We start from the raw sequence: 27,512 nt of genomic DNA, 5'->3' as shown, positions 1-27,512 counted from the left end.
ATGTTTAAAAAAAACGCTCTTTTTTTTTGTTTTAAGTCAAGAGGTAAGTACATAGCTCCAAGCTCAAGGTCTAGGTTGAGGACAGTCATGATTAAAGGACAACCAGTTTTAAGAACACTGTCAGATAGACAAGCTACCATGTAGTTCTTTAGTCCATGCCCAGCTCTTCCAGAAGTCCTTGGTACTGATGAAGGGTCATTTTTTTGTTCAGCTTTGCCCAGTCCTGTCATTCATAGTAGACAAATGAAAAGTCCCAGAAACCTGTTCTGTTTGGGCAGGTTTTCTTTTGTTCCAGGCTTCGGTGGTTAATATGCTTGACAAATTTCAGAGTCTCTCTATCTCTGTAGACTAATGCCAAAGAATTGTTTTCTGGATTCACTGTTAGCAGCTGAAAAGACAGATACAATGACACACCAGAACACAGTTTATTCTCAACCCTTCGGCAATTCACCATGGAACAGATGGTTTCTACATCAAGTGCTTAAACTGGGGAAAGGAGGTCTTTTGAAAGATCCTTTACTAGGGGAAGAGTTTTTGCTCCGGCTGTCAAGACATTTTCCAACAAGCCCTATTCTGACACATACTCAGAAAGGTTTTAGTATTGCATTTTTTATCATACTGAAAGATTTGTGGGAATGCACCACATGGCTCATAATTTGGAATTTCTCAGGAGGGTAGAATAAATGCAGTGATTATCCTTCAGCATCTATTCCATACTGAGTATTTTCTACTAGAAATCAGAACCACTGCAAACTAAAGACACTGGTAGAAGGTGATAACATTTGGGTCTTTAAAGAATGAAAGCTTTCTTAAGAACTAAAAAGGACTATAAGAAAATGACTGACAGTGGTGGGAAACTATGGGGGGGAGGGGAAGGGAGATGGGATTAACGGTACTAAATATCTGTCTGGGGATGGGGAGACACCTCTTATCAACAAGGGTGCCTGAACAAAGCATATTTGTATACTTAACCCTTAACTGTACCCCACAATATCATAGTAAAAAATATTATTAAAAAAAAAAAGAACTAAAAAGGATAGTTTGCTTTCAGAAGCAGCTTACCTCTTCATCTTCACCTTTGGCAATATAGGAAGTAAAGCCACCATAATCTGGCTCCCAGCCTTACAAGGGAAAACAAATAGCATTCATAAAGCTCCCACTGCAAGAGTTACATCATCTGCTTAATCACTGATCTCATGGTGCTTAACGGAGGGATTGTGAGTTCAGTAGTAACCAATTCAATGACTTGTGAGCTCGAATTTATCATTTGGCTTATTATCATGGATGCCTTTTTCCCTAAAGACCCAATCTCCTGAGCTGAAATGGAATGTAAGCTTATTTCAATTAATTTTGAATAAGAAAATTAAGAGAGAATTAAATGCTACATATACCCGAGAAGGACAATTATATAAAAGCTGTAGATCTAGGGGACACTTAGGGGAAATTAATGACATCCATCTCTCCATTCCCTAGTCATAGATATAAATCCTACTTTGATTTAGGAGACTGAGATTCATGACCCCCAAGCTCCCTTCTGACTTTGAGATTCTGTGATCTGAGATTCTGGCCAAGGCAAATTACTTCTGAATTGGTTCAGTTGGAGAGGGTTACTGCTTTCTTTCCTCTCTCTTACCTTCACAGCCACAGTAAAGAAGTAAGTCCAGGGCAAATTCAGTCTTGCTGTTGTCATGAATTAAAGTGTAGTGGCCAGTCTTCCAGTGCCTTAATTCCCCTTGGCATGTGGGAACATTTGACTCTAAGAAAAAAAACAACAGAAGGAGGGCCAGAAAATTTTTATTTTTTTGAGTTGGAATTTCACTCTGTCACAAGCTGTAGTGCAGTGGCACACTCATGGCCACCGCAGCCTTGACCTGCCGGACTCAGATGAACCTTCCACCTCAGCCTTCCAAGTAGCTGTAACCACAGACACCCAGCTGATTTTTTGATTTATTGTTGAGACAAAGTCTTGCCAAGTTGTCCAGGCTATTCTCAAACCTCTAAGCTCAGGCAGTCCTCTCACCGTCGACTCCTAAAGTGCTGGGATTACAGTTGTGAGCCACCACACCCAGTCCAGAAAGTTTTTAAAATAACCTTGATACAATGCTAGATTGTAAGGGAGTGATAATTAGAAATAATATGGTAGCAAGGGGAAACCATTCCCATACACCTTTAGCTGACCTGTTGTTCCACCAATTCAGCCTTATAAGTTAGTTATAAATGACTGCCAGAAACTATCGTGGCTGACTCTTTGAGGGGAAAAAAGGTGAATTTTAATTTCTAAAATAATCGATGGAATAGAGATTTTTTTTTTTTTTTTTTGGAGTTTGAATCTCTCACTCTGTCACCCAGGCTAGAGTGCAGTGTGGTATGCTCATGGCCACCACAGCCTTGACCTGCTGGGCTCAGGTGATCCTTCCGCCTCAGCCTTCCAAGTAGTTGGAACTACAGGCATGTGCCATCATGCCCGGCTAATTTTTTGATTTATTGTAGAGATGAGGTCTCACCAAATTGCTCAGGCTGGTCTTGAACCCATGGGCTCAGGCAATCCTCTCACCTCGGTCTCCCAAAATTCTGGGATTATAGGTGTGAGCCACCATGCCTGGCTGGAATAGAGTTTTAAATGCAAAAAATAAACATGAATATTATTTTTTGCATTCTTGGAGTAGAGAAGAATTTTTTCTCAGTATGTCACCACCAAAAGCTAAAACCAAGAAAGGCAAAAGATAGAACTGATTACCTAAAAATTTAAAACATGCTGAACAAAATTAAAAAGTAAACCATTACAACCTGTAGAACAGAGGGTTAATACTCTACATACAACATTTAAAAATAATCAGTAAGATGCCGGGTATGGTGGCTCATGCCTGTAATCCTAGCACTTTGGGAGCTGGAGGCAAGAGGATTGCCCGAGCCCAGGAGTTCAAGACCATCCTGGCCAACTTGTCTCTACTATTAAAAAACAACAACAACAACAAAAAAAAACGAAAAATAGCTGGGCATGGTGTTACATGCCTGAAGTTCCAGCTAACTTGGAAGGCTGAGGTGGAAGGATCGCCTGAACCCAGCAGGCTTGGGCTGCGGTGGCCCTGAGCATGCCACTTCACTACAGCTTGGGCGACAGTGAGACTCCAACTCAAAAAAATAAAATAAATAAATAAATGACAAGAAAGCGAAAAGCCCAAAGGAAAAACAAATATGACAGGCAATTCATGAAAGAAAATCAAATAACCAATAGGGAAACATGCACCACTAATCAACAAAAGGCAAATGCCATTCTCACCTACAGAATAAGCAATTAAAAAAGAAAAAATAAATAGTTTGCTAGGAATAAGGAAAGCATCATCATGTACAATGCTGGTGAAAGTGCAGGTTGACACAAGGTTTTTGGGAGGACAATTTGGCAACTGCCTTAAAATTTTGAGCAATCTTTGATACATCTCTTACCATTCTGAAGGAAGAATGGATAAATTGTTGTTTATTATGACAGTGAAGAAATGGAAAAAATCTAACTGCTCAACACAGGACTGGTTAAAGTCATTTGATGCAATAGCTTGCAGTATTAAGAATTATACTACAAAGCTGGGAGCGGTGGCTCATGCCTGTAATCCCAACACTTTGGGAGACGGAGGCAACAGGATTGCCTGAGCCCAGGGCTTCAAGACCAGCCTGGGCAACTTTGCGAGACCTCGTTTCTACAGTATATTAAAAAAAAATTAGCCGGGCGCAGTGGTGTGCACCTGTAGTTCCAGTTACTTGGAAGGCTGAGGTGGAAGGATCACCTGAGCCCAGCGGGTCGAGGCTGCAGTGGCTGTGAACATGCCACTGTACTTCAGGCTGTGTGACAAAGTGAGATTCCTATTAAAAAAAAATTATACTACAAAATAGCAGTTTTCAAAACTTTAAGCTATGCCATACGTTCTTGAAACAAAAGCTTCTAGAAATGCAATGTTGGAAAGCAGATACGTTTAGGTTGGGGAAGGCAAAAGTTTCCTAACTGAGGAGGGTATGCAGACCTGTAATATTGCTATAAAGGATGTAAAATGACAAGAAAGAGGCTTATAAAATACTAAGTGGGAAAAGACAGATTACAAAATAATGTATATGGTATAATCTCACTAAAAATGTGATATACATATACGCCCTTACATACATGTATGCATATATATGCCCACATAGCAAAAAATCCCGGAAGGATATATCGCAAATGTTATGGCCACCTGTAGATGATTATTATTTTCCTTTTACGTATTTGTGTTCCAAACATTCTGAAATTGACACATGTTGTTTTTACTTTAATTGGTAAAAATACATTAAAAAATTACCAGGTCTATAATGGTTCTGGTTATCTCACTAGATGTGCCCTAGCTATGCCAACATTTAACACAGCTATTGATATGCCCAGCAACTTTATAACTTTTATTAATAATTTTGTAAAGTTTTATGCCTTTTCATCAAGATGGTAAACTTAGTAAATAGTGACTTTTCTCATTCACTTTTGTATTCCCAACTCTGCTTTGGGTCAGGGCCTTGTATACAGTAGATGTTCCATAATAGAATAAACCATCTTTTGCTTATTCATATAGATTTTCTCCCAAGTTGCAAGTTTCTAAGAAATGGAACCCAAAATGTATAGAAGTGGATTTTTTTTTTTTTGAGTCAAAGTCTAACTTTGTCGCCTAGGCTGGAGTACAGTGTGGCACAATCACAGCTCACCACAGCCTCGACCTTCTGGGCTAGGTAATCCTTCTGCTTCAGCCTCCCAAGTAGCTAGGACTATAGGTGGTGCCACCTTGCCCGGCTAATTTTTTTGTAGTATAGATGAGGTCTTACTATGTTGCCTAGGCTGGTATTGAACTTTTGGGCCCAAGCAATCCTCCCGCCTCAGCCTACCAAGGTGTTGGCATTACAGGCGTGAGCCATTGCACCTAGCCCACACACATTTTTTAAAAAGTTCTTGAGACTCAATGGGTCCTCACTCTGATTCATGTTAGGGTCTAGGTATAGCAATTACCAAAGACAATTTACCTTTCAAAGAAAGGCTATCCTGTGTATTGAATAGCAGAGAAAAAGCCACTAGAGTCTAATTTTTCTAGAAGTCTATGGTGACCAACATGAGTGGTTAGTTAGTTTTGGGAGGCCACAGAATGAGTAATGTTGCTTGCAGTTAACATCTCACACATCTCAAGTTGATTTTGTTTCCATGGGTATCCACCCCTTGTGTTTGCTTTCTAACTGCAAAAGATCCTTCTCAAGAATTTAGAGCAGAAACAGGGAGTGGCAAAACTGAGGACAGGGTCAGGCGTGGTGACTCATGCCTGCAATCCCAGCACTTTGGGAGGCCAAGGTGGGAGGACTGCTTGAGACCAGCAGTTTGGGACTAGCCTGGGCAACACAGTGATAGCCTATCTCTACAAAAAATTAAAAAATTAGCTGTGCATGGTGGCACATGCCTGTAGGCCCAGCTACTCAGGAGACTGAGAAGGGAGAATCGCTTGAGCCTGGGAGTTCCAGGCTGCAGTAACCTATGATCATGCCACTGCCCTTCAGCCTGGGCAACAGAGTGAAGCCCTGCCTCTAAAAAAATTAATAAACAAACTAAGGAAAGGAACTGGGTAACAGATTTTCTAATTTGACTTAGTAAATTCTGAGACATCTAAGCTGAATTTGTAGCTAGTCAGTTAATGGCACCAAAATTTTCACAGGAATGTTCCTTCTTAAATTTCCTGGACTTTTCTCTTTAAAAATCTCATTTGTATATGATCAAACTTCCTCTACTTGTAATAATTTCCTTCTACTTGTCCAAATTCAAGCATGTTTTCTTAGGCTGATATTAGTCCTTAAGTTGCTAAGCTTCTTTCCTTTATGTTCTTGTGTTTTAGAGTGATTCTAGGCCAGTCATTTTCTCCACCATTTGTACTATTCTTAGCTTAATAAAATGCACTAGCTGTTCCTCCTACCCTGAATGTTCTTCCCACAGATCCTTCTTATCATTCAGATCTGAGCTTAAATGGCAGCTCCTTGGAGAGGCTTTTCTAGATCACCCATTCACCTCAGAGGCCACTCAGTCATTCCTTATCATAGAACCCTAGCACAATGTTCAGCATAACGCTTACCATTATTTGACGTTTTCTCTTCGTGTTTACATTTAATCTGTCTTCTACTAGAATGTAAACTTCCAAGAGTAAATACCAAGTCTGTTTTTTGTTTTCTAGTTCCTGAAATAGGGCTTAGTGCAGTAAATACTCAGAAGTATTTGCTGAATGAATAAATGACCGAATGGTGAATGGTTAATGGTAAATAAGGAACAATTCTAATAGCAGCTTACCTTTCTTTGTTTCGTTTTCCTCTGGTTCTGGGTCTGTCTGTTCATTGCTCTGTTGGCTGTTGCTGATGATGGCTGCCTGATTATTCTCTGGCTCAGAGGAGCTATGGCTGGTCCCTTCTTCGGTACTCTCAGTAGCAGAGGCTGCTTCTCCCTCTTTTTTGTTGTCAATTTCATCTTCTTCTGAAGGGGCCAGGAAGTGAAGCTTCAGGCCTGTGAAGTTGGATAGTAGCAGGAACAGTGCCTCGGAGTGAAATAACTCCATGCAGCCCTTCAGGATATCAGGAAGCGTACTCTCCTCAGCTTTTTCATAAAACCTGAAAACCAGCATGTCAAGTTGTTCATCAAAGCCACAGATGTAAAATTACTCATGGAATAATAGCTGACCATTATCTGTATGATGGCCACTTGTATACCTAATCCTGAATTGTACCCCAAATCTTTAAAAAAAAAAGTGACGATTAGCTTTGTATCTCTCTTCCTAAATCTTAGAACTGCTTACTAAAGCACACATTATTACAATCGTGAGATATTTGTTAGGGCCTGCCATTGGATGTCCCTGGAAATGAAGCATCATTAGGAAAAATGTCCTATCACTGGGGGTGAGCCTTGCAAAGAAAAAGATGCTGAGTGCGGAAGCAAATATCCCAGATGATGGGCTCTACCTTTTGTTAGGAGGACCTCGGCTGCTCCATTCCACATATCCGTTCTCCAAGGCTTCACAGACCTTTGCAAACTTCTCAGGCTGGAAGAATGAGCAAATAAGGGGGCAGTCAGCAAATCTCCTTAGGACCACACACTGGCAGCAGCTTTACAGAACATCAATCTGGCTGATTCCTAAAAGGTCCAGTCCACTCTCACTTCTTTCACACAAGGTCCCCTGCTCTTGCTTTGGTGAAGCCAAAACAAAGACTGGATAATTCATCAGCTTGCTTTTGCTAAGAGAGTCAAGAGCCATTTTGCACCAATCCCTTTAGTAGTTGTATATTTTATGTCAAATTCTAAACTTCCCAAATTGCTGCATTCATAAAATGAGGATCATAATACAGACTCTAACTCACAAGATTTTGTAAAGAAAGACTGTATTACAGTCAATGTCATTACAGTGACAATCTCTGTGTAACAATACAGATTTTCTAGGTCCCAGCTTATTCCCTTATTTATTTATTTATTTTTTGAGTTGGAGTCTCACTCTGTCACCAAGACTGGAGTGCAGTGGCCGCTCCTAGGCACCGCAGCCTCAACCTGCTGGGCTCCGGCGATCTTTCTGCCTCAGCCTTCCAAGTAGCTGGAACTATAGGCGTGCGCTACCACACCCGGCTAATTTTTTGATTTATTGTAGAGATGAGGTCTCACCAAGTTGCCCAGGTGAGTCTCGAACCCGCGGGCTCAGGAAATCCACTCACCTCAGCCTCCTAAGGCGCGGGATTACAGGCTGAGCCACCGAGCCTGGCTTATTCCCTTATTTAATAAGTACTCTAAACTCATAAAGTTAGGTACAATATAAGAACTGGTTAATCTATTACAATATTCTTCACAAGAGGCTTTATATTTATTTGTTTAATGCAGTTTCCCAAGTAGTCTTATCAGTTGTAAAGATATAAAAAGGGAAGGATCCCATAGCATGGCCTGAGTAAGCATAATTAAATAGGGTTAAACAAATTGACTTACTACAATACTTCTCAAAACCTTAATATGCTAACGTTAGCTATAACATTCTGAAAGAGAGAGACAGTATGTAGAATTGCTCAAGCTTTTTTTATGGAAGGCTAGCTCTTGAGACTGATCCCACGGGACCCATGTTAACTATGAAACACCATAGCAGCATAAGTTATCTCATTTGGCCCTCAGGACAACTCTGCCAGAAAGGCAAGGCAGGTATTATCCCAGGTTAATTGATGATGAAATAAATACCTGGAGTGATTAAGTGAGTTGCTCAGGTTAGTAAAGCCACAGAGCCAGGACATGAATATAGATCATCTTTCCACTATAACAAGCTGCTTCATCATTGTCAAAAATTCATTATAATTACTGACCTATGAGTAATCTATTATTCAAAGTAATAACAAGCACCATATTCATCAGATGAAGACAGAGGTAACTATACACAACTCCTTCTCAGGACAGAAGCTTGTGTATGTGTTTACCATTAAGACTCTGGAGAACTAAGGAATGTCTGAGGGCCTGTTAAACCCAGTAAGCACATAACTGATATCAATGTTAGCTGTTATCATCATTTCTGTATTTAATTTGAAGAAAGGAATGACATAAACATTCTAATCAGAAATAAAACCAAAACTCTCTAGTGATGCCTATTTCCCCATTCAGGAAGCAATTAGCCTACCTTAAGAAATTCCTTCAGGAGAATTTCAGAACTTTCTTCAAACTCTTCCTGAATTTGAACTTGGTAATCCATGTCCAGATAAGTAGGGTTGATCCAATCATACAAAATTTCATGCTTATAAAGAAGCATCAAATGCAACAGGTAAATTAACAATTCCTATAGCTTTTGTTCTTAAATCACTTCATGCTAGTATTAATAGAATACAAGCAAATTCTTACTTTATAAATTTCTCCTATTAAACATAAAGAGCTGGAAAACTGTGCCTGAGAAAGACACTATCAAAAGTTTATGAAAAGTGGAAAGGGGCAAGCTCAAAGTCTAGTTTCATTATTAGGAACAGATAATTTTAAAATCAGAAGAACAAATGATATGCTATAGCTCCTAAGATAAAGATACCAGAAATTTTCCTTACATTGTGTGGGATGTGAGGACTCCGAGGTATGAGAGGTTCAAAGTAGTTGGGAGGTCTGGTCAATGAAGGACCATGAAACCAGCCACTTATAGACAAACGTGACTTTTCTTCAGACAGGACTTCAGACACCTGGAAGGACAAGTCCAGAAGCATATTAACACAAAGAATAAGGAGGGAGACTTCTAGCCAATGCACATGAATTTCAGGATCCTCCATGCCAAGTGTTAAAGCAGCATCAGATAACAAGTCTAATAGGAAGCTGTCATGTTTAGATAATGGGCGATTAAAATGCATGATCCTCAGTATTCTATTTGTGGTTTACAGTCTTTACCTGGTGAAAGGATACTGGAGACACTTCAAAGAAAACCAGTTTGTTCCATGAAGGGATAAGAGACTTGACAATCTGCTTTGGCTGAAAGTGTTCTGCAGCAGGAGAGAGCACATCCATAAATGTGGTTCATTATCATTAACCACTTCCAGGTTGCCTCATTTCACTCTTGACAATTCCCAAATTTCTGAGGGTATCTGGATGTACCCTTCAGATCTTGAAATACCACCCCCTTCCATCTGTTTCATTCAAACTTGCTAGTTTAAGTGGCATCTGTTCTTACCACATCATTCATCTATTACTGAGGAGGTCTGGAGTAAGTTTTTTAAGTTTCTTGGATTCAACCTCTGGTATCAGTTATTCAAACAAAATTTGACTTTCTGTCAAATGGACCAGTTCTGGCAGACTCACAGCCATAGGTAGCTGTATATGCAGTCTCCTCTTCCATGGCCAGTATTCAGAAGCAGGGTCTGAATAGTCTCATCTTAATCAATGATTCTAGTTTATCTCTGGAGTAATGATTAAATCTAAGTTAAAGAGGTGGCTGTTAGAGCTGGCATTCATCCCTTCTGAGGCAGTCACTAGAATGAATGGCTTCCATTTCCTTTGAGGAGTATGGACACTATATAAGGATGGTGATACCAAATCAGTTCAGCTTTAATTCAGAAACGGTCATTGGTGAAAATCATGCACTTGTCTTACCATCAGTGTTGTATAGGTCCAGGGTGCCCCCCAAGCTCCTGTCCCAGGGAGGAACCAGGTACAGAATAAAGGCAATCCGGCGCCCTTCCAGCTCATCATCATGGCAGAGTAGGGCATCTGCAATAGTTGAATGCACACCTTAGATCCCTATGTAGACAGTAAGCGACTGACATCTGACTCTGCATTTATTATAAGTCCACCTGACATGCATCTATAATGGCAGCTCCACCATTAAAATGACACTTCATCTCTTTTACAAAAGTCAATATAGAAAGTTCTAATAACACTGAAGGGTGCATATATAGATAGATCAAGATATTATCACTGACAATACTTTTCTACATATATATTCACTTTTTAAAAAAGCCACCCTACAGTATTTTTTTGTGGCCTTCTTATTACATGGCAAATGTCTTTCCCTAGCAATATATACACTTGATAATCAATTTTAGTGCCTATAGTTATTCTACTATATGGATTATGGGTTTACTCCTTCCCCTCTTTAATCTATTTCTTATTTGTTAATTAAGTTGTTGCTATTTCTTGGCTATAATAAAGAATGCTTTAATGAAGACTATTGAACATGAAACTTTTTGTGCTTGTTTCCATTAGTTTCTTTTTCTTTTTTGTTTATTTTGAGTAGGAGTCTCACTCTGTTGCCCAGGCTGGAGTGAAGTGGCATGCTCATGGACACTGTAGCCTCGACCTGCTGAGCTCAGTTGATCCCTCTGCCTCAGCCTTCCAAGTAGCTGGAACCACAGGCACATGCCACCACACCTGGCTACTTATTTATTTATCTATTTTAGAGACGAGGTCTCGCCAAGTTGCCCAGGCTGATCTCAAACCACTGCACTCAGGCAATCCTCTCGCCTCTGCCTTCCAAAGTGCTGGGAATACAGGTATGAGCCACTGCGCCTGCTGTTTCCCTTAATTTTTTGAGCTGAACTTCTAGGAGCCATTCGGTGGGGCTAAGAAAGGTAGACATCCACACAGGTAAGAGAGGGAGGGAAGGCTCCAGTGAACTGGACCATTTCCATTTACACATAGGGAGATTATTTTAATAAATATTGAAGATAATGGGAGTCAGGTTTTTCACTGTTGAAGAAAGGAATTACAAATATGGAAAAGGAAAAATCCAGAATAAACCCTGTGGTGTTCAACTGGAATTGGCGGACTTAATGTGAAATCAGTTTCTTAAATCTCTTTAAATATATATAAATGTATACAAATCCAAGTGTTTGTGTGTGCATCTATGTGTGTATATGTGCAAACATATATTCACTATTTCTTTCTACTGAAAGGGTCTGGGAGCAGTGACTTCCCAATAGCAAAGATACTTAGAGTCCAGAGCTTGATGTTTAAGTATCATTCTTTACTAAAAGGAGCCAGGGTTTTTTTTTAAAAGAATGGCCAACTCCAGGTCATTCTAGAAACTGGGCATGGAAAATACAAGAAAAGCCTGGAAAATCTTAGAAAGTAAGAAATAAGGCTAGGCACAGTGGCTCATGCCTGTAATCCCAGCACTTTGGGAGGCAGAGGTTAGAGGACTGCCTGAGCCCACAGGTTTGAGACCAGCATAGGCAACATGGCGAGACCTCATCTCCACAATAAAATAAAAAAATTAGCTGGCCATGGTGGCGTACACCTGTAGTTTCAGCTACTTGGAAGGCTGAAGTGGAAGGATTGCCTGAGTCCAGCAAGTCAATGCTGCAATGGCCGTGAGCATGCCACTGCACTCCAGCTTGGGTGACAGAGTAAGACTTCCACTCAAAAAAAAAAAAAGAAAGTAAGAAATTAAAAAATAATGGGGACACAGAAATCAGTTTGAAGGGGCTCTCCTTAATCAAATCAGGGACAATGTAAGCATCAATATAATGACAGTAACTGACAACAACTCACGACATAAAGCGTAATCCATAAGCCCATACCAATATTAACAAATGAATAAATGAGGAAAGAGAAAGGTTTTCTTTAGAGTAGAATGACAACTAATAAACGTAAAAAAATGGCTGTATTACAAAATCACCGATTGACAACCTTCATAGTAGTAATTTAGCTAGAAACATTAAAGAGTACTAAAACAAGTGAATCAAAGGTTGGTGACAAATAGGATATTTACATAATCTTGAATCTCCCCACAAAATACATATTGACAGGGAAAAGTAAACACACCTGACCTCAGTTACCACTTGAATCACGCGATCAAAGTTAATATCATTAATAACATGACATTGATCACTAATAATAGAAACTGTGTATCACCTGATAGGATGCAGTGAAAAGAACACAGCAGTGATTCTGTAACATTCCTGCCAAAAATGTATGGCCTGAATCTAATCCTGAGGAAAATCTGACAAACCCAAACTGAGGAAAGTTTTACAAAATAACTGGTCTGTAAGTCTTTAGAGGCATCAATATCATGATAGTTCAGAAAAGACTGAAAAACTGTTCTAGACCGAGGGAGACTGGAGAGACACGACAACTAAATGCAACATGCAATCCTGGACTAGATCGTTTTGCTATTAAGGACCAATAATGAAACTTGAATGGGGCCAGTGGATTAGATGGGAATAATGCACTGATATTAATTTTGTGATTTTGATGGTTTATTACTTTCAGATAGAAGAACGTTCTTGTTGTAGAAATTACTGAAGTATTCAGGGGCTGTGGAATATCATGACAACAACCTACTTTCAAGTAAAATAGGAAATAAATTATTTGTACCATCCTTGCCACTTTCCTATAAATTTGAAATTACTTCAAATTAAAAAAGAAAAATAAGAACGGTAAGTGAATGTATACAATATGGCTTTTCATCACCAAGTCACCCTCCAAAAGTTGTGAGCAACTTATACTTCTCTAGAATAGTGTATGACTGCAAACCCAAATCAAAATTCTATTTAGTAATATAAAAAGGAACTGCAAGGATGTATCCCAAATGGGTGACAATGGGTACCTCTAAAGAAGGGGACAGGGAGAAGGTGAAGGAGATTATCGTGGTTTATACCATACACTTGCATATTGCTTGAATTTTTTCCCTTAAGAATGTACTCACTTATAGCAGGGCATGGTGGCTCACACCTGTAATCCCAGCACTTTGGGAGGCGAAGGCGAGAGGATTGCCTGAGTCCAGGGTTTCAAGAACAGCCTGGGCAACTTGGCAAGATCTCGTCTCTACAACAAATCAAAATATTAGCCAGGCATGGTGGCACGCACCTGTAGTTCCAGCTACTTGGAAGGCTGAGGAGACAGGATCACCTGAGCCCAGTAGGTCGAGGCTGCAGTGGCCACACTCCAGCCTGGGGCAACAGAGTGAAACTACTCAAAAAAAAAAAAAAAAAAAAGTATCCACTTATTATCAAAATAAAAAAACAGAGAAGGATAAATAGTATTGAAGGAGATGGCTATACCTTAGAAATTCTAAGACTAGAGTTTATAATATCACCTCAGCATATCCTGATACTGTATGCAAAGGTGGTATGTATATATACACTGTCAGCATTTTCCTGAAAATATGGTCAGTAGCTTTCATCATATTCCTAATAAGCACCACTGCTTATCTTTCAATAAGGTGGATAGTTCTGTATATGAGCTGGGTCCTTATTAAAGATTCTGATGTTTTGCAGGGACATTTAATCTAGTATTTTGAGACACTGATGTTATCTTTCCATAATTGTTGAGTTGCCTTTAAATCTTACAGATATCAGGGCTTTATCTCCTTACCGGTGAATTCATACTTGGCACAGGACATATCAATGGTTGATTCCAGGTCAATTTTAGAAATGTCAGAAAGCCAGGCCCGGAAATCTTCAAACAAAATTCTCCTAGAAATGTAAACAAAAGATAACATGTTATGCCATAGTGTGGGTGCTATTTGGATCTAGTCCACAACTGCTCTTTTCCTAGAGGTCACATTTTATTCAAGAAATCTTTTTTCAGATCTCATTCAAGAGACCTTGAGAAATGTTTTCCAGTTTAAACTTGCAAAGTTTAAGACTAATGTTCCCAGAGAAATAAATGTAAATCTCTGTGTACTGTGACATATTTTTGTTCAAATGTTTCATTTTATTCTCTCAGTATTTTCTTCCTCCAAAAGTATGCCACACCCTATTGTGGCAACAGTTTGGCCTCCGCGTAACAATGAATCTAAATCACTGATTTTCAGATACTTTTTCTGCACTAACATGGAAAGCTCAACTGGTTTTCTTTATATACTTCACTTCCTCACACTGACCAACTGTCTGACACCAGCTGGGTGTCTTACAATTCAATTCAATTCTGAAACTATCAGCGTGTAGCACAGGTTAAGATCTCAGTCCAACAAGACTGCCCTGTCACTCACTTCAGGCACCAATCATAAGTTCAGGTTGTGTTCCTGTGCTTTTAACTAAAAAGTAGTAAACCTGAGGTTCCCATAGCTCCCTCCTCTGGTATGATAATTTCTAGAATGGCTCCCAGAACTCACGAAAACCATTTACTTAACTAGATTACCAGTGTATCATAAAAGGATGCAACTCAGGAACAGCCAGATGGAAGAGATGCACAGGGAAAGGCATGGGGAAGGGATATGGAGCTTCCATGACCTCTCCAGACACACCCCCTTCCAGCAACTCCACATGGTCAGCAACCAGGAACTCCTTCAGTGAGGGTTGTTTTTATGAAGGGTTCATGATGTAGACAAGATTGGTTAAACAATTAACCATTGATGATTAACTCCCAGGAAGTTAGGGAGGTGAAGCTGAAAATTCCAACCCTCTAATCATGTGGCTGGCTCCCCTGACAACCTGCACCCCCATTCTAGGGGGCTTTCCAAAAGTTACTTCATTAACATAAACTCAGGTGTGACTGAAAGTGGCTTGTTATGAATAACAAAAGACACTCCTTTCACCTTTAGGAAATTCTAAGGATTTTAGGAGCTCTCTGCCAGGAATAAAGACCAAAACCAAATGTACATTTATTATAACTCCTCATCCAAATCCACATACTTAAAATTCCCATAAAATGCAACTGTACTGTTCATTACTAAGTATCAAGTCTCCAGGCTGATTTCTAGGATTTCATTATCAAGTACCTTTTTATTTTATATACTACTCAAAGGAAAAAAAAAAAACCATTAAATATTGTGCTCAGTCAGTCCAACCAGAGGTGCCATGTAACTTAGTTTTGATTTGGAGTCTCACTCTGTCACCCTGGCTGGAGTGCAGTGGCATGCTCAGAGCCACCACAGCCTCAACCTGCTGGGCTCAGGTGATCCTCAGCCTTCAAGTAACTGGAACTACAGACGTATGTCACCATGCCCAGCTAATTTTTTGATTTATTGTGGAGATGAGGTCTCACCAAGGTGCCCAGGCTGGTCTTGAACCCATGGGCTCAGGCAATCCTCTCACCTTGGCCTCCCAAAGTGCTGGGATTATAGACGTGACCTACCACGCCCAGCCAGTAAATTTTAAAGGCTGAGTTGCATTATATAGAATGGGCCAGGGCAGCAAACTGCTGACTTAGGCTTCAGATAACATGGGTAATAAATACTTCTGTGAAGTCTTAGTACGTTAAGCAACTTATTCTGCATTATCAATGCCTTAAATTCTTTTACAGGTAATAGCAGCTTCCACAAATTTATTCTGGAAAAAGGTCTTCTACTCATTCTATGAAAATGACACAAGGACAGGCTTATTTTCTGTCACTGTTAGCATTTGTTAATTGTGTTCATGAGGGAACTCACAGAAGTGGGAAATTAAAAGATCAGCTTTTGTAAAGATCAGGGAATTGCAGCTCTTACACCATCTGGCTATGGCCCTTTCGGTGTAGACTGTAACTCAGTCCCACATGGAATGCTTAGCAGAGGGGTATTGTGAACTAAGGAGATAATGCCTTAAAGCATGACAGTTTCTCTTTAGGGGGAAAATACTCTAAATAAATATGAAACATTATGAGTTAGTTAATTATCAATACTTAAATATTTAGAAGAAATAGCTGGTGTAGGCTAACCATTATATATAGAAGAGCTGCACAGAAAAAAGATAATTAGAGAAAATAATTCATGTCATATAGATGAAAAACAGCTATTATAAAGTAGTATGTGCTCATTAAAGATCAGGGAAAGAATCCTATATTAAATAGAGTTTTGTTTGTTTCTGAATCGGGGTTTCACTCTGTAGCCCAGGCTAGAGTGCGGTGATATGATCATGGCTCACTGCAGCCTTGACCTTCTTGGGCTCAGGCAATCTTTCTGCCTCAGCCCCACCAAAGCACTGGGATTACAGGTGTGCACTATCATGCCTAGCTACTTTTTTTTATTTTTACTTTTTATAGAGTTAAGGTCTCATTATGTTACTTAGGCTGATCTTGAACTCCTAGGCTCAAGCAATGCTCTCACCTTGGCCTCCCAAAATGCTGGGATTACAGGAGTGAGCCACCACACCAGGCCAAGAAGTTGTTATAAAGAAAAATCTATAATCCTGGTAGCCAAAATTAAACACTCAATTTTTCCAATTCTTTTACTTTGTATACATGTACTCCAATGTAGGTGTTTGTGTATCTTTTTTTTTTTTTTTTTTTTTTTTGAGTTGGAGTCTCTCTTTGTTGCCCAGGCTGGAGTCCAGTGGCACGCTCATGGCCACTGAAGCCTCGATCTACTGGGCTCAGGCGATCCTTCTGCCTCAGCCTTCCAGCTGGAACTACAGGCACATGTCAACACACCCGGCTAATTTTTTGACTTATTGTAGAGATGAGGTAGCTGGGATTATAGGTGTGAGCCACTGTGCCTGGCCTTGTTTGTGTAACTTTTAAATTGGGATCGCACTGTGTGTATTGTTTTAATTTTTTCTTTTGACAAAAATGTTTAAATATTATTATTTTATAAATCACTAAGAAAACAATGTTGCAAATTAAACTAGGACACAAAAGTGATCGTGTGAAACACCAGATCTTAGAAATGTTAAAATGTTTTTTCTAAAAAGTTTCTTGCCTGGGTGTGGTGGCTCACGCCTGTAATCCCAGCACTCAGGGAAGTTGAGGTAGGAGGACTACTGGAGCCCAAGAGTTGGAGACCAGCCTAGGCAATGTAGTGAGACCTCATCTCTATAAAAAATAAAATAATTAGCCAGGCATGGTAGCGCATGCCTGCATTCCCAGCTACTCAGGAGGCTGAGGCAGGAAGATTGCTTGAGCCCAGGAGGACTAGCCTGTGGTAAACCGTTATCGTGCTCTGGGTGACAGAGTAAGACCTCAGACTCAAAAAAATTGATGAAACAGATGATAACTCTACCATACTCGAATTAAAATTCATACACATTGTATTTATTGGTTGTATGGTTTTCGCTTTATGCTTTGTACCACTATCTATATAAAGTTCCATGGCTGACCATTTAATGTATATAATTTTTAAGTATTATAAACAATATTACAACAATCTTACATGGAATCTTTGAGTATATCCTTAATTATTTTCTCAGCACAAACTTTTTTTTGCTGTTTTTTTTTTGAGTTGGGGGTGGCTGGAGAGTGCAGTGGCACGATCATGGCTCACTGCAGCCTCGATTTCCTGGGCTCAAGCAAACCTTCAGCTTCAGCCTACTGAGTAGCTGGGACTACAGGTACCTACCAACATGCCCAGGTAATTCTTTTATTTTTTGTGGAGATGAGGTCTTGCTATGTTGCCTAGGCTAGTCTTGAACTCCTGGGCTCAAGTAATCTTCTCTCTTTGGCCTCCCAGAGTGCTGGAATTACAGGCATGAGCCACTGCGCCCAGCCTGACAAACTCTTATAAGTGGTTCTACAAAATATATGCATAATTTTTAGGGTTTTGATACATCTTTCAAACCATCTTCTAAGAAAAACTGCAGTGGTATATAAACGTATCTATACCTGGGTTTTTAAAAAAATATTATCAACCTAACATGTGAAAAACGGTATCTTCGTTGTTAATTTGTTGATTACTGACAATGTTAAACATTTATTTTATCATTGAGAACTTGGGCCTTGGAATCAGACAGACTTGTGTTTGTATCCCAGCTCCATTTTAGGCCAGGTAAACTTAATTTCTGAGTCTGTCTCCTCCTCTACAAAATGTGATAATAATGTTAACAAAGAGCAAATGACATAACATTTCAAGTGCTTACTTCTCTGCCTGGCACATATTAGGCACTCAATAAATACCATATGATTTGATTACTTGTTTACCTTAAAGCAGAGATGTGAGGCTCTCTTCTCTTCTTCAAATCATCAGACTTGACCATGAAAAAAGAAAAAAAGGATTTCCTTCATATATTAGACACACAAAGGAGACTTATTTAGTGAGTACTCTGGCAGTAGAGCATTAGGGCTAAGAGCCTGAAGCCAGACTCTGATTTCAGACTGCCTAGGTTTTATATACATCCCCTCTATTTGGTGGTTGTGACTTAGGCAACAAATACCTCTCTATTTGGCCTCTCTATGCCTTATTCATTGAACAACATACTTAAGTAGTTATGATAGCGAAGTTCACCTGCCTGTCGAGGGAGACAGGCAACAAATACAAAAAGTAGGTTATTAGTATGGAGAAAGTAGTAAGTGCATAAGGGAAAGGAAAAAAAAAAAAAAAAAAAACACTGGGAAAGAAGGATAGAAAGTACTGAGAGTAGGAGGGGTTTGCAATTATAAGTCAGGTGGCCAGGGCAGACTTTGAGAGGTGAAGCAAAGACTTGAAGGAAGCTGGGAAGTGTGGCAAAAGAATACTGAGGCAGAATCACTGAAGGCCCTAACCCTGAAGCATGCCTGCCTTATTCGAGCCATTGTAAGGGGACTGCATAGGCAGAGCAGAGAGTAAGGGACAAGCAGTAGAAGGTGAGGCCAAAGAGGTCATTATAAGTACTTTGGCTTTTACTCAAAGAGGAGCCATTGGAACTTTGGAGCAAAAAAGAGTAACATGAGATAGAATTCACAGAAAACAACAAAAAACTCCTACCATTTTATCTATCTGAAAGTATGTAATCCAATTTTAATATATTCACAATGTTGGGTTACCCTCAGCACTAATTCCAGAACTTTCTAACATTTGAAAAAGAAACCCTTGTACATTAGACAGTCATTCTCCATTTTCTCCTTCCCCAGGCTCCTGGCACCCATCAATCTATTTTTAATCTAGACGTATTTGTCTATTCTGGAACTACATATAAATGGAATCATACAATATGTAGGCTTTTGTTTCTGGTCTTTTTCACTTAGCATAATTTGTTTTTCTGAAGCTGGGGGTCTCACTCTGTTGCCTAGGCTGGAGCGTAGTGGCATGATCATGGCTCACCACAACCTTGATCTCTTGAGCTCAGGTGATACTTCCATCTCAGCCTCCCAAGTAGCTGGAACTACAAGCACGCCACTATACCCGGCTAATTTTTTAATTTTTTTGTATACAAGGTCTCACTATGTCACCCAGCCTGGTCTCAAACTCCTGGGCTCAAACCATCCTCCTGCCTCAGCCTCCCAAAATAGTAGGATTACAGGCATGAGCCACCATGCCCAGCCCCACTTAGCATAATGTTTTCAAGGTTCATCCATGTTGCAGCATGTGTCAGTATTTCATTCATTTTTATGGCTGAATAATATGGGTATATTGTATGGGTATACTACATTTTGTTTATGCATTCATCAGTTGATGGACATTTGGTTGTTCTCACTTTTTGGCTATTATAAATCACGCTGCTATTAACATTTGTGTACAAGTTTTTATGTGAATATGTTTCTCAATTCTCTTGGGTCCATTTATACTTTATTTTTTAATTTTTTAATTTTTGAGTTGGAGTCTCATTCTGTTGCCCAGGCTGGAGTGCAGTGACATGCTCATGGTGACTGCAGCCTCGACCTGCTGAAGAAGAAAAACCGAGAGCATGGTAACCTGAAAGTAAAGTGAAAGAATGTCTCCAGGAGACAGGTGTGATATAGTGCATCAAGTGCTGCTGAAAGGTCAAGGATTGAAGTGATCAGATTTACTAATGTGGAGGTTGTGAGTGACCTTGACAAGTGCAGCTTCAGTGGAGTGATAGAGGTGAAAGCCTGGTGAAAGTTGGCTTATCAGAGACTGGAAGGAGAGGAAATGGAGACAGTGCAGCCAACTCATAGGAATTATACTGCCAAGGGGAGCAGAGGAGTGGGGTGGTAGCTGAAGGGGAAAACTAGGTCAATAACTTTATTTTTTCTTATGATGAGAAAAACTAATTTAAAAAATATGTATGTTGACAGGAATGATTAAAAAAAAGAGAAAAAACTAATGTAGTTTTCCTATTTGCAAAACAGGAATACTAATCTACTCCTTAATGGGATTGTTATGAGGATGTTTTTCTTTTGTTTTTGAGTCAGTATCTTACTCTGTCACCCAGGCTGGAGTGCATTGGCATGAGCACCAGGTTAAATACAGTTGAAACTTTAAGTGTGTGCCACCACAGCCAGCTAATCTTTTTTTTGTTTTTTTTTTCTTGAGTTGGAGTCTCACCCTCCTGCCCAGGCTGGAGTGCAGTGGCACGCTCTCAGCCACCGCAGCCTCAACCTGCTGGGCTCAGGCAATACTTCCACCTCAGCCTTCCAAGTTGCCAGAACTACAGATGCATGCTACCACGCCCAGCTAATTTTTTGATTTATTGTAGAGATGAGGTCTTACCATGTTGCCCAGGCTGGTCTCGAACCCGTGGGCTCAGGCAATCTTCTTGCCTCGGCCTCCCAAGTGCTGGTATTATAGGCTTGAGCCACTGCGCCCAGTCTCAGCTAATCTTTATGATTTTTTTAAAAATACAGACAAGGTCTTGCTATGTTGCCCAGGCTGGTCTTGAACTTCTGAACTCAAGCAATCCTCCTACCTTGGCCACCCAAAGTGCTGGGATCACAGGTGTAAGCCACTGCATCTGGCCTTGCTATGAGGATTTAATGAATAAATATAAAGCACTTAGCATGGTGTGAAATATGCACTTAATTATGCTTGCTTTAAAAAATATAGAAGATTGGGCAACTCTTAATGACAAATTTGGCTACGGAGGACTGGAAGATATCAGAGATCCAACATCAAGTCAATTACTACCATAGGCAAAGGGATATGGGCAAGGAATGAAGGGGCAGGAGACTGAAAGACAAGGTCTCAAATCTACTGTTTTAAGGCAAAGAGGGCCCATCCAAAAGTGAGCATGGTAAAAACTATTCACAGCAGTTTCACCGAATTCCCATGTGGATCCAAAGTAATAGCTGCTCCTTTTCCTCTTTTCCCCATCACCAGGTCCCTTTTTATTATTTAGTCTCTGATCAACTTCACAGTCAATGAACAATTTCTACCCACCAAACTGCATTAAGTAAAAGCTACTTTGATGTGCCAATTCTAGTAATCAGAGATGCATATGGCCCTAACTCAATATAAGGTCAATATGACTAGTGACCAGTTTGTATATATGACATAAAAATGTATATTATCTAGAAACAAACTTTTACACTGTTAGACTAAAATCTCGGGTAAGGCCTTACAGCAGAAAACATTCTGTATTTTAAGTTTCCATTTCTCTCTGACTCTCTGAGCCATTGTTAAGTCTCTGTTTCTCAAAAGTAACCATGCAGCCTTTGTTCCTGTAAGCACTCTGTAAGCAGTTTCTCCCGACAGCTAAAGATTAGCAACCAAAATTGTTTTAATAGTTTTGTTTTCCTGCCTCTAGCCAGGCAGAACGTGTCTAGTTTCACTATGTGTCAAGACTCTCAGCTTGCCTCAGCCCCTGGCCATCATCATGACAATGGTGCTTTTCCTTGTCCAAGAGTATGACAACCACTGTTTGATTTATTCACTTAGATCAAATTTTCTATCAGGAAGTTTAGAAATATATATATACACACAGTTCAGTTATCTACATATAACACTATGTGAACCTGTGCTTGCTACTTCACTTCCTTCTGCTTGGCATTTGCTCTCTAATATGCCTGTGTATGGTAGTAATGAAACCCACCAGGCCGGTTGGAGAGTAAAACCAAAGTACTCTTACTTATTTCTGGATATACTTTTGCACTTTGGATTTCTGCTTTAAGGTGTTGACTTCAGTGTCCGGCAGACTTCAGTGGTAAAGAACACATTGGGTTTGTCAAACACTGTGGTTAGTGTTCTCTGCTTCTCACTATTTAGCATTTCATAGAGGGCTCTGGTACCAGTGTCCCTGACAGAAATATTTTTTACTGCTGGACATTAAAATAAATAGTATAGATTTTGATTGTTTTGTTAAATCATAGTAGGTTAGTAAAAAAGGGAAATTTTTACCTTAAGTAAAATTCAAAATAGCTTATAATATATAGATTAGTCATTAGGTATTATAGAAAACAGTTTGCCAAACTATTGTTAAAATCATACACCTGTTATTTAGATGTAAGCTTTGTAAGGCACGATATGCATCACGGAGTTTTCATTGTTGTTACCTTAAACAAAAATCTTTTGTGAAGAACGTTATGCATCATGCGATCTGTAAACCCCTAGCAAATATTTGATTATTGCTGGATATTGTAGAAAATGGTATATAAGCTGGCAAAAGTTTGAATAAAATCGGAACAGTCCTGATCAGACTGAACCCAGAAGAACTGCCTCCGAGTTGTTTCTTCTCGCCGTGTCCTGACTCTCTGGTGCAGGCCCAACCCCCCTCAGGTTGGAGCCGGTCTCCGACACTTGAGGCTTTCTTTTTTTTCTTTTGAGTTGGAGTCTCACTCTGTCACCCAGGCTGGAGTGCAGTGGCCCACTCACAGCCTCGACCTGCTGGGCTCAGGTAATCCTTCTGCCTCAGGCTTCCAGGTAGCTAGAACTACAGGCGAGAGCCACCACACCCTGCTAATTTTTTATTTTTATTGTAGAGATGAGGTCTCACCAAGTTGCTCAGGCTGGTCTTGAACCCCTGGTCTCAGGCAATTCTCTTGCTTCGGCCTCCCAAAGTGCTGGGATTATAGGCTTGAGCTACTGTACCCGACCCCTTGAAGCTTTCTTCTAAAGGATTTCTGAGAGTGATGTACTTCATGTACTGAAAACTACATCCAAGAGGTGGAAAAACCAACCACCTACATTTCTATACCTAGACTGGGCCGTGTCTTCCAAGAGTTTTATTTTTTATTCAAAACAAAACAAAAAAAACAAGCTGGGCTCGGTGGCTCAGCCTGTAATCCCAGTGCTTTGGGAGACTGAGGTGAGTGGACTGCCTGAGCCTGTGAGTTTGAGACCCGCCTGGGCAACTTGGCAAGACCTCATTTCTACAATAAATAAAAAATTAGCTGGGTGTGGTAACACGTGCCTGTAGTTCCAGCTACTTGGAAGGCTGAGGCAGAAGGATTGCAGGAGCCCAGCAGGTCGAGGCTGCGGTGGTCAGGAGCGTGCCAGTGCACTCCAGTCTGGGTGACAGAGTGAGACTCCAACTCAAAAAAATAAAAAAATTAAAAACAAACACATACACACACACACACACACACACACAGCTTAAAAAAGGAGAAAAGACTGGGTAGTGGTTCATGTCAAGTAATTCCAGCACTTTGGGAAGTTGAGGCAGCAGGATCACTTGAGGCCAGGAGTTTGAGATCAGCCTGGGCAACATAACGAGACTCTGTCTCCGCAAAATAAAATAAAAAATAATTAGCCGACTGTGGTATGCACATGCCTATAGTCCCAGCTACTAGGGAAACTCAGATGGGAGAATTGCTTAAGCCAGAAGGTCAAGGTTACAGTGAGCTAGGATTGTGCCTCTGCATTCCAACCTAGGTGACAGAGAGAGAGAGTGCATGCCTGTCTCAAAATACAAATAAAATTAAATAAAAAGATAAAGTCTTTTCTGCCAAATTAAACTGCCCACCAAAAAATTGCATGGATTTAACTCTGTAGGACAAACTGCAATGCAGAGCATGACGCAATACATCAAGCCACCTGAAATAAAGACATGAACTCAACATTTTTAACAATAATTATATTCCAATGTACAACTCTCCTCATATCACTTCCCCAAATGTATTGAACTCCTTTTTTTATAATGTACTTACTCATTGGCTTAATTTATTTCTTGACTATCTGTCACCATCACTATCACCCTTATTATTTTAGAGTTTTTTTTTTTTTTTTGAGTTGGAGTCTCACTCTGTCGCCCAGACTGGAGTGCAGTAGCTACTCCCAGTCACCGCAGCCTCGACCTGCTGGGCTCCGGCGATCCTTCCGCCTCAGCCTTCCAAGGAGCTGGAACTACAGGCGCGCGCTACCACGCCTGGCTAATTTTACTGATTTATTGTGGAGATGAGGTTGCGCCAAGTTGCCCAGACGGGTCTCGAACCCACGGGCTCAGGCAATCCACTCACCTCAGCCTCCCAAGGCGCGGGATTACAGGCTGAGCCACCAAGCCCGGCTATTTTAGATTTTAAAGTCTTAAACAGAGTAGAAATTGTCAGTCTCCCATATAATAATTATGGCAGCTACCACATAATTAACACTCAGTAAGGTTAGGTTAAATGAGGGAACACATTTTTTTTTTTTTAGTTGGGAGTCTCACACTGTCGCCCAGGCTGAAGTGCAGTGGCATGCTCACAGCCACCACAGCCTCAACCTTCTGGGCTCAGGTGATCCTCTTGCCTCAGCCTTCCAAGTAGCAGGAGCTACAGGCACGCGCCACCACGTCCAGCTGATTTTTGATTTATTGTAGAGATGAGGTCTCATCAAGTTGTCCAGGCTGGTCTTGACCCCGTGGGCTCAGGCAGTTATCTTGCCTTGGCCTCCCTAAGTGCTGGGATCATAAGCGTGAGTCACCGCACTGGCCTGAAGGAACACTTTTAACAATGTCAAGGCAAGGACACTCTAAGGCAAACCCAATCTAAAAATCTCAAGTCTAAGGGTATTAAATGATTTTATAGACAATGAATTTCTGAGGTGGAGGAGCTAATGTGACAGGGGTATAAATACCTGCTGGAATTTATATAAGTCATTATATTTTTCATGGAAGTCCAAGTTCAAAAGTTCCTTCTGAAGCCCTTCCAAGAAATCTTGGCTTTGGATGAAGTTTGGGATCACACAGTGAAGAAAGGGGTCCATGTCCATGGCAATGGCTTCTGTTGGAAGGAAAACATTATCTATGATTTGGTGTTTCTTCTTTTTGTATTTTTGACCCCCATATATAACATAACAGAGAGAATTCAAAAGGGATGGTCTTGAATTTTGGGGAACCTAATACCTAAAGACTAAGATTTGGGGGAAGAATTGTAAGCTCTGCCTTTTCTTTTTAAAGATGCTGTGCTTAAAATACTAGTCCTTAAACTGAATACAGGTGTTGTCACTAAGTCAAGGTTTTTTTTTTTTTTTAGTTTTAATAATTACTTATTGAACGGAATGTATTTTAGATTCTTAATTCATTTCCTCCAAACTAGAGTAGGAATAGCAATACTGGCTGGCAATTTCTCGTCAACCTTGCTTTTTTCACTTTCCAAGTTATTGCCGGAAGCATTAAAGAAATAAACAAAACAGTTCAGGCATAATTTCCTCTAATTTCTTGATTTCGAACCCAGCATTTAACCCACTGCCCCTGGTGGCTAGACTACTACCCCTCTAATCACTACCACCACCAGCCAGCAGGTGCTAGGCCTAGTGATGCTTTACATGCATTATTTCATTTAATCGTCTCAACAACTCTGAAGTCGACATTATCACCATCCCCATCCTACAGATGAAGAAACAGAGATGTCTCTGAGAGTACAGAGCTTGCACTTTCAACAATAAGCTATCACTTTCTAGGTGCATCCAGAGCCCCAGACAGGACTCACCCCTTCAAAGCACTTTACAATGGAAACAAAAATCACAGCAAACTTTAGAAGGGAACACATGACACATTAAGCAGAGTTCTTATATAAGAAGGTGATATCTGAAGCTGAGGCTGGGATTGTTCAATGCAGGTTCCTTCCCTTGGTCAACAAGTGTTTGTTTTCACAGGTCATGCAGTGGAACTACAGTCACATAAAAGCTCAGGAGTCTGCTATCTGGCAGCTCACAACAATGATCTGACTAGGCTACCAGGGGACAACTGAGCATTATCCTTGAAGGAAAAATTACATCAGCCACTCACATATTTGTTCAAATGTTTACTGTTCCTTAGAGAAATATTTATTGATGCCTACAAGCATTATTCATCCCGCTCAACAGCTTTCCTAGGTAAATACTGTTAACTATCCCATTTTACTTAAGGAACTGGGCCAAGGGTGGAGGCTCACATCTATAATCCCAGCGCCTTGGGAGTCTGAGGTGAGAGGATTGCCGGAGCCTACGGGTTCGGGTTAGAGACCAGCCTAGGCAACTTGGCAAGACCTCATCTCTACAATTAAAAAAAAAAAAAAAAAAAAAAAAACTAGCCGGGTGCGATGGTGCACATCTGTAGTCCCAGCTACTTGTAAGGCTGAGGCGGAAGAATTGCCTGAGCCTAGCAGGTCAGGGCTGCGGTGGCCGTGAGCTTGCCACTGCCATCCAGTCTGGGTGACAGAGTGAAACTCCGACTCAAAAAAAAAAAAAAAAAAAGAGGAACTGAAGTTTTAAAAATTAAATCCAGCCAGGCGCAGTAGCTCGCGCCTGTAATCCCAGCACTTTGGGAGACGGAGGCAAGAGAATTGTCTGAGTCCAGGGGTTCGAGACCAGCCTGGCCAACTTGGCGAGACCTCGTCTCTACAATAAACCAAGAAATGAGCCATGCGTGGTGGCTCACGGCTGTGGTTCCAAGCTACCTGGAAGGCTGAGGCGGAAGGGTAGTCTGAGTCCAACAGGTCGAGGCTGCGTGAAACTCCGACTCAAAAAAAAAAAAAAAAAAAGTTAAATCCATTGCTCAACGACGTAGAGAGGATTCTAACTCAATCTGATTCCAGAACTCAGCTACCAATTTGTATGCCCTTTACTTCCCGAAACTCCGGCCTACATTTCTTCCTTTTCTCAGGTTCCTAAATTCCAACTGAATTTGGAACGAAAGGGAGCAGCAGCCGAAGCAGGAAGGTGGAGGTGGCCAAAGTCCTCCAAGAGCCTTTCTTTTTGTGGTCCCGCTGCCCAGGGCTGGGCTCCAGTACTAGGATTTTCTCCCAGACCCCCAGGCTCCTGCCGCGGCTCCGCCCTCACAGCACCGGGTTACCATGACTGAATGGCGTCCTGCTGCTCCAGGCCTCGGCCACCTGCGTTTTCAAGGTTTCCTCTGTGACAGCGACCGAAAACTCCGCCATCGCTCCCTTCTTTCCCTTCTTTCCTACCCGGGCCGGGCCGGGCTCCGCTGGCCGTTTCCCATTCATCTCTTCCTAAGGTACAGAACCACGCCACACGGATCGGGCAGCTACGTTCCTACCGAGACTACAATTCCCGAACGCCGCTTTTCCCGTGTTCCCCAGTGCTACCCAATGGGAAGTACCAAAGTAAGAGGAGGCGGAACCTATGCCC

At 40.8% G+C, this 27,512-nt stretch overlaps 1 protein-coding gene across 3 annotated transcripts; it reads right to left on the bottom strand.

The window, feature by feature from the left end:
- Nucleotides 1-27,489, bottom strand: OGFOD1 (2-oxoglutarate and iron dependent oxygenase domain containing 1). 3 transcript variants are annotated; one of them, XM_008051605.2, is made up of 13 exons: nucleotides 27,214-27,489; nucleotides 25,017-25,162; nucleotides 18,290-18,336; nucleotides 13,832-13,932; nucleotides 10,109-10,225; nucleotides 9,410-9,501; nucleotides 9,079-9,207; nucleotides 8,667-8,780; nucleotides 6,988-7,067; nucleotides 6,326-6,639; nucleotides 1,634-1,756; nucleotides 1,063-1,121; nucleotides 1-388 (listed from the first exon to the last, which is right to left on the bottom strand). In XM_008051605.2, exons 1-13 carry the CDS (start codon nucleotides 27,365-27,367, stop codon nucleotides 227-229), a joined length of 1,638 nt encoding a protein of 545 aa, XP_008049796.1. In that variant the 5' UTR covers nucleotides 27,368-27,489; the 3' UTR covers nucleotides 1-226. The 3 variants fall into 3 exon arrangements, with proteins under 3 accessions (XP_008049796.1, XP_021565063.1, XP_021565064.1); XM_021709388.1 differs by having other exon boundaries at nucleotides 25,017-25,159; nucleotides 27,214-27,388; XM_021709389.1 differs by lacking the exon at nucleotides 8,667-8,780.
- Nucleotides 27,490-27,512: the final 23 nt, after the last annotated feature.

The sequence above is a fragment of the Carlito syrichta genome, unplaced genomic scaffold (assembly GCF_000164805.1).
Source record: "Carlito syrichta isolate Samal-C Ts95f unplaced genomic scaffold, Tarsius_syrichta-2.0.1 Scaffold205434, whole genome shotgun sequence".
Classification (NCBI taxonomy): Eukaryota; Metazoa; Chordata; class Mammalia; order Primates; family Tarsiidae; genus Carlito; species Carlito syrichta.
Note: the sequence above shows the minus strand (reverse complement) of the source record. Positions and strands in the feature narration are given on the sequence as shown.

Excerpts from the sequence above, each read along its gene's own strand:
- OGFOD1 (XM_008051605.2), bottom strand. The coding sequence starts at position 27,367 with ATGAATGGGAAACGGCCAGCGGAGCCCGGCCCGGCCCGGGTAGGAAAG. Across the intron at positions 9,208-9,409 it reads CTCCAGTATCCTTTCACCAG|GTGTCTGAAGTCCTGTCTGA; the intron begins GTAAAGACTGTA and ends TTGTCCTTCCAG. Across the intron at positions 6,640-6,987 it reads CGAGGTCCTCCTAACAAAAG|GTTTTATGAAAAAGCTGAGG; the intron begins GTAGAGCCCATC and ends GCTGGTTTTCAG.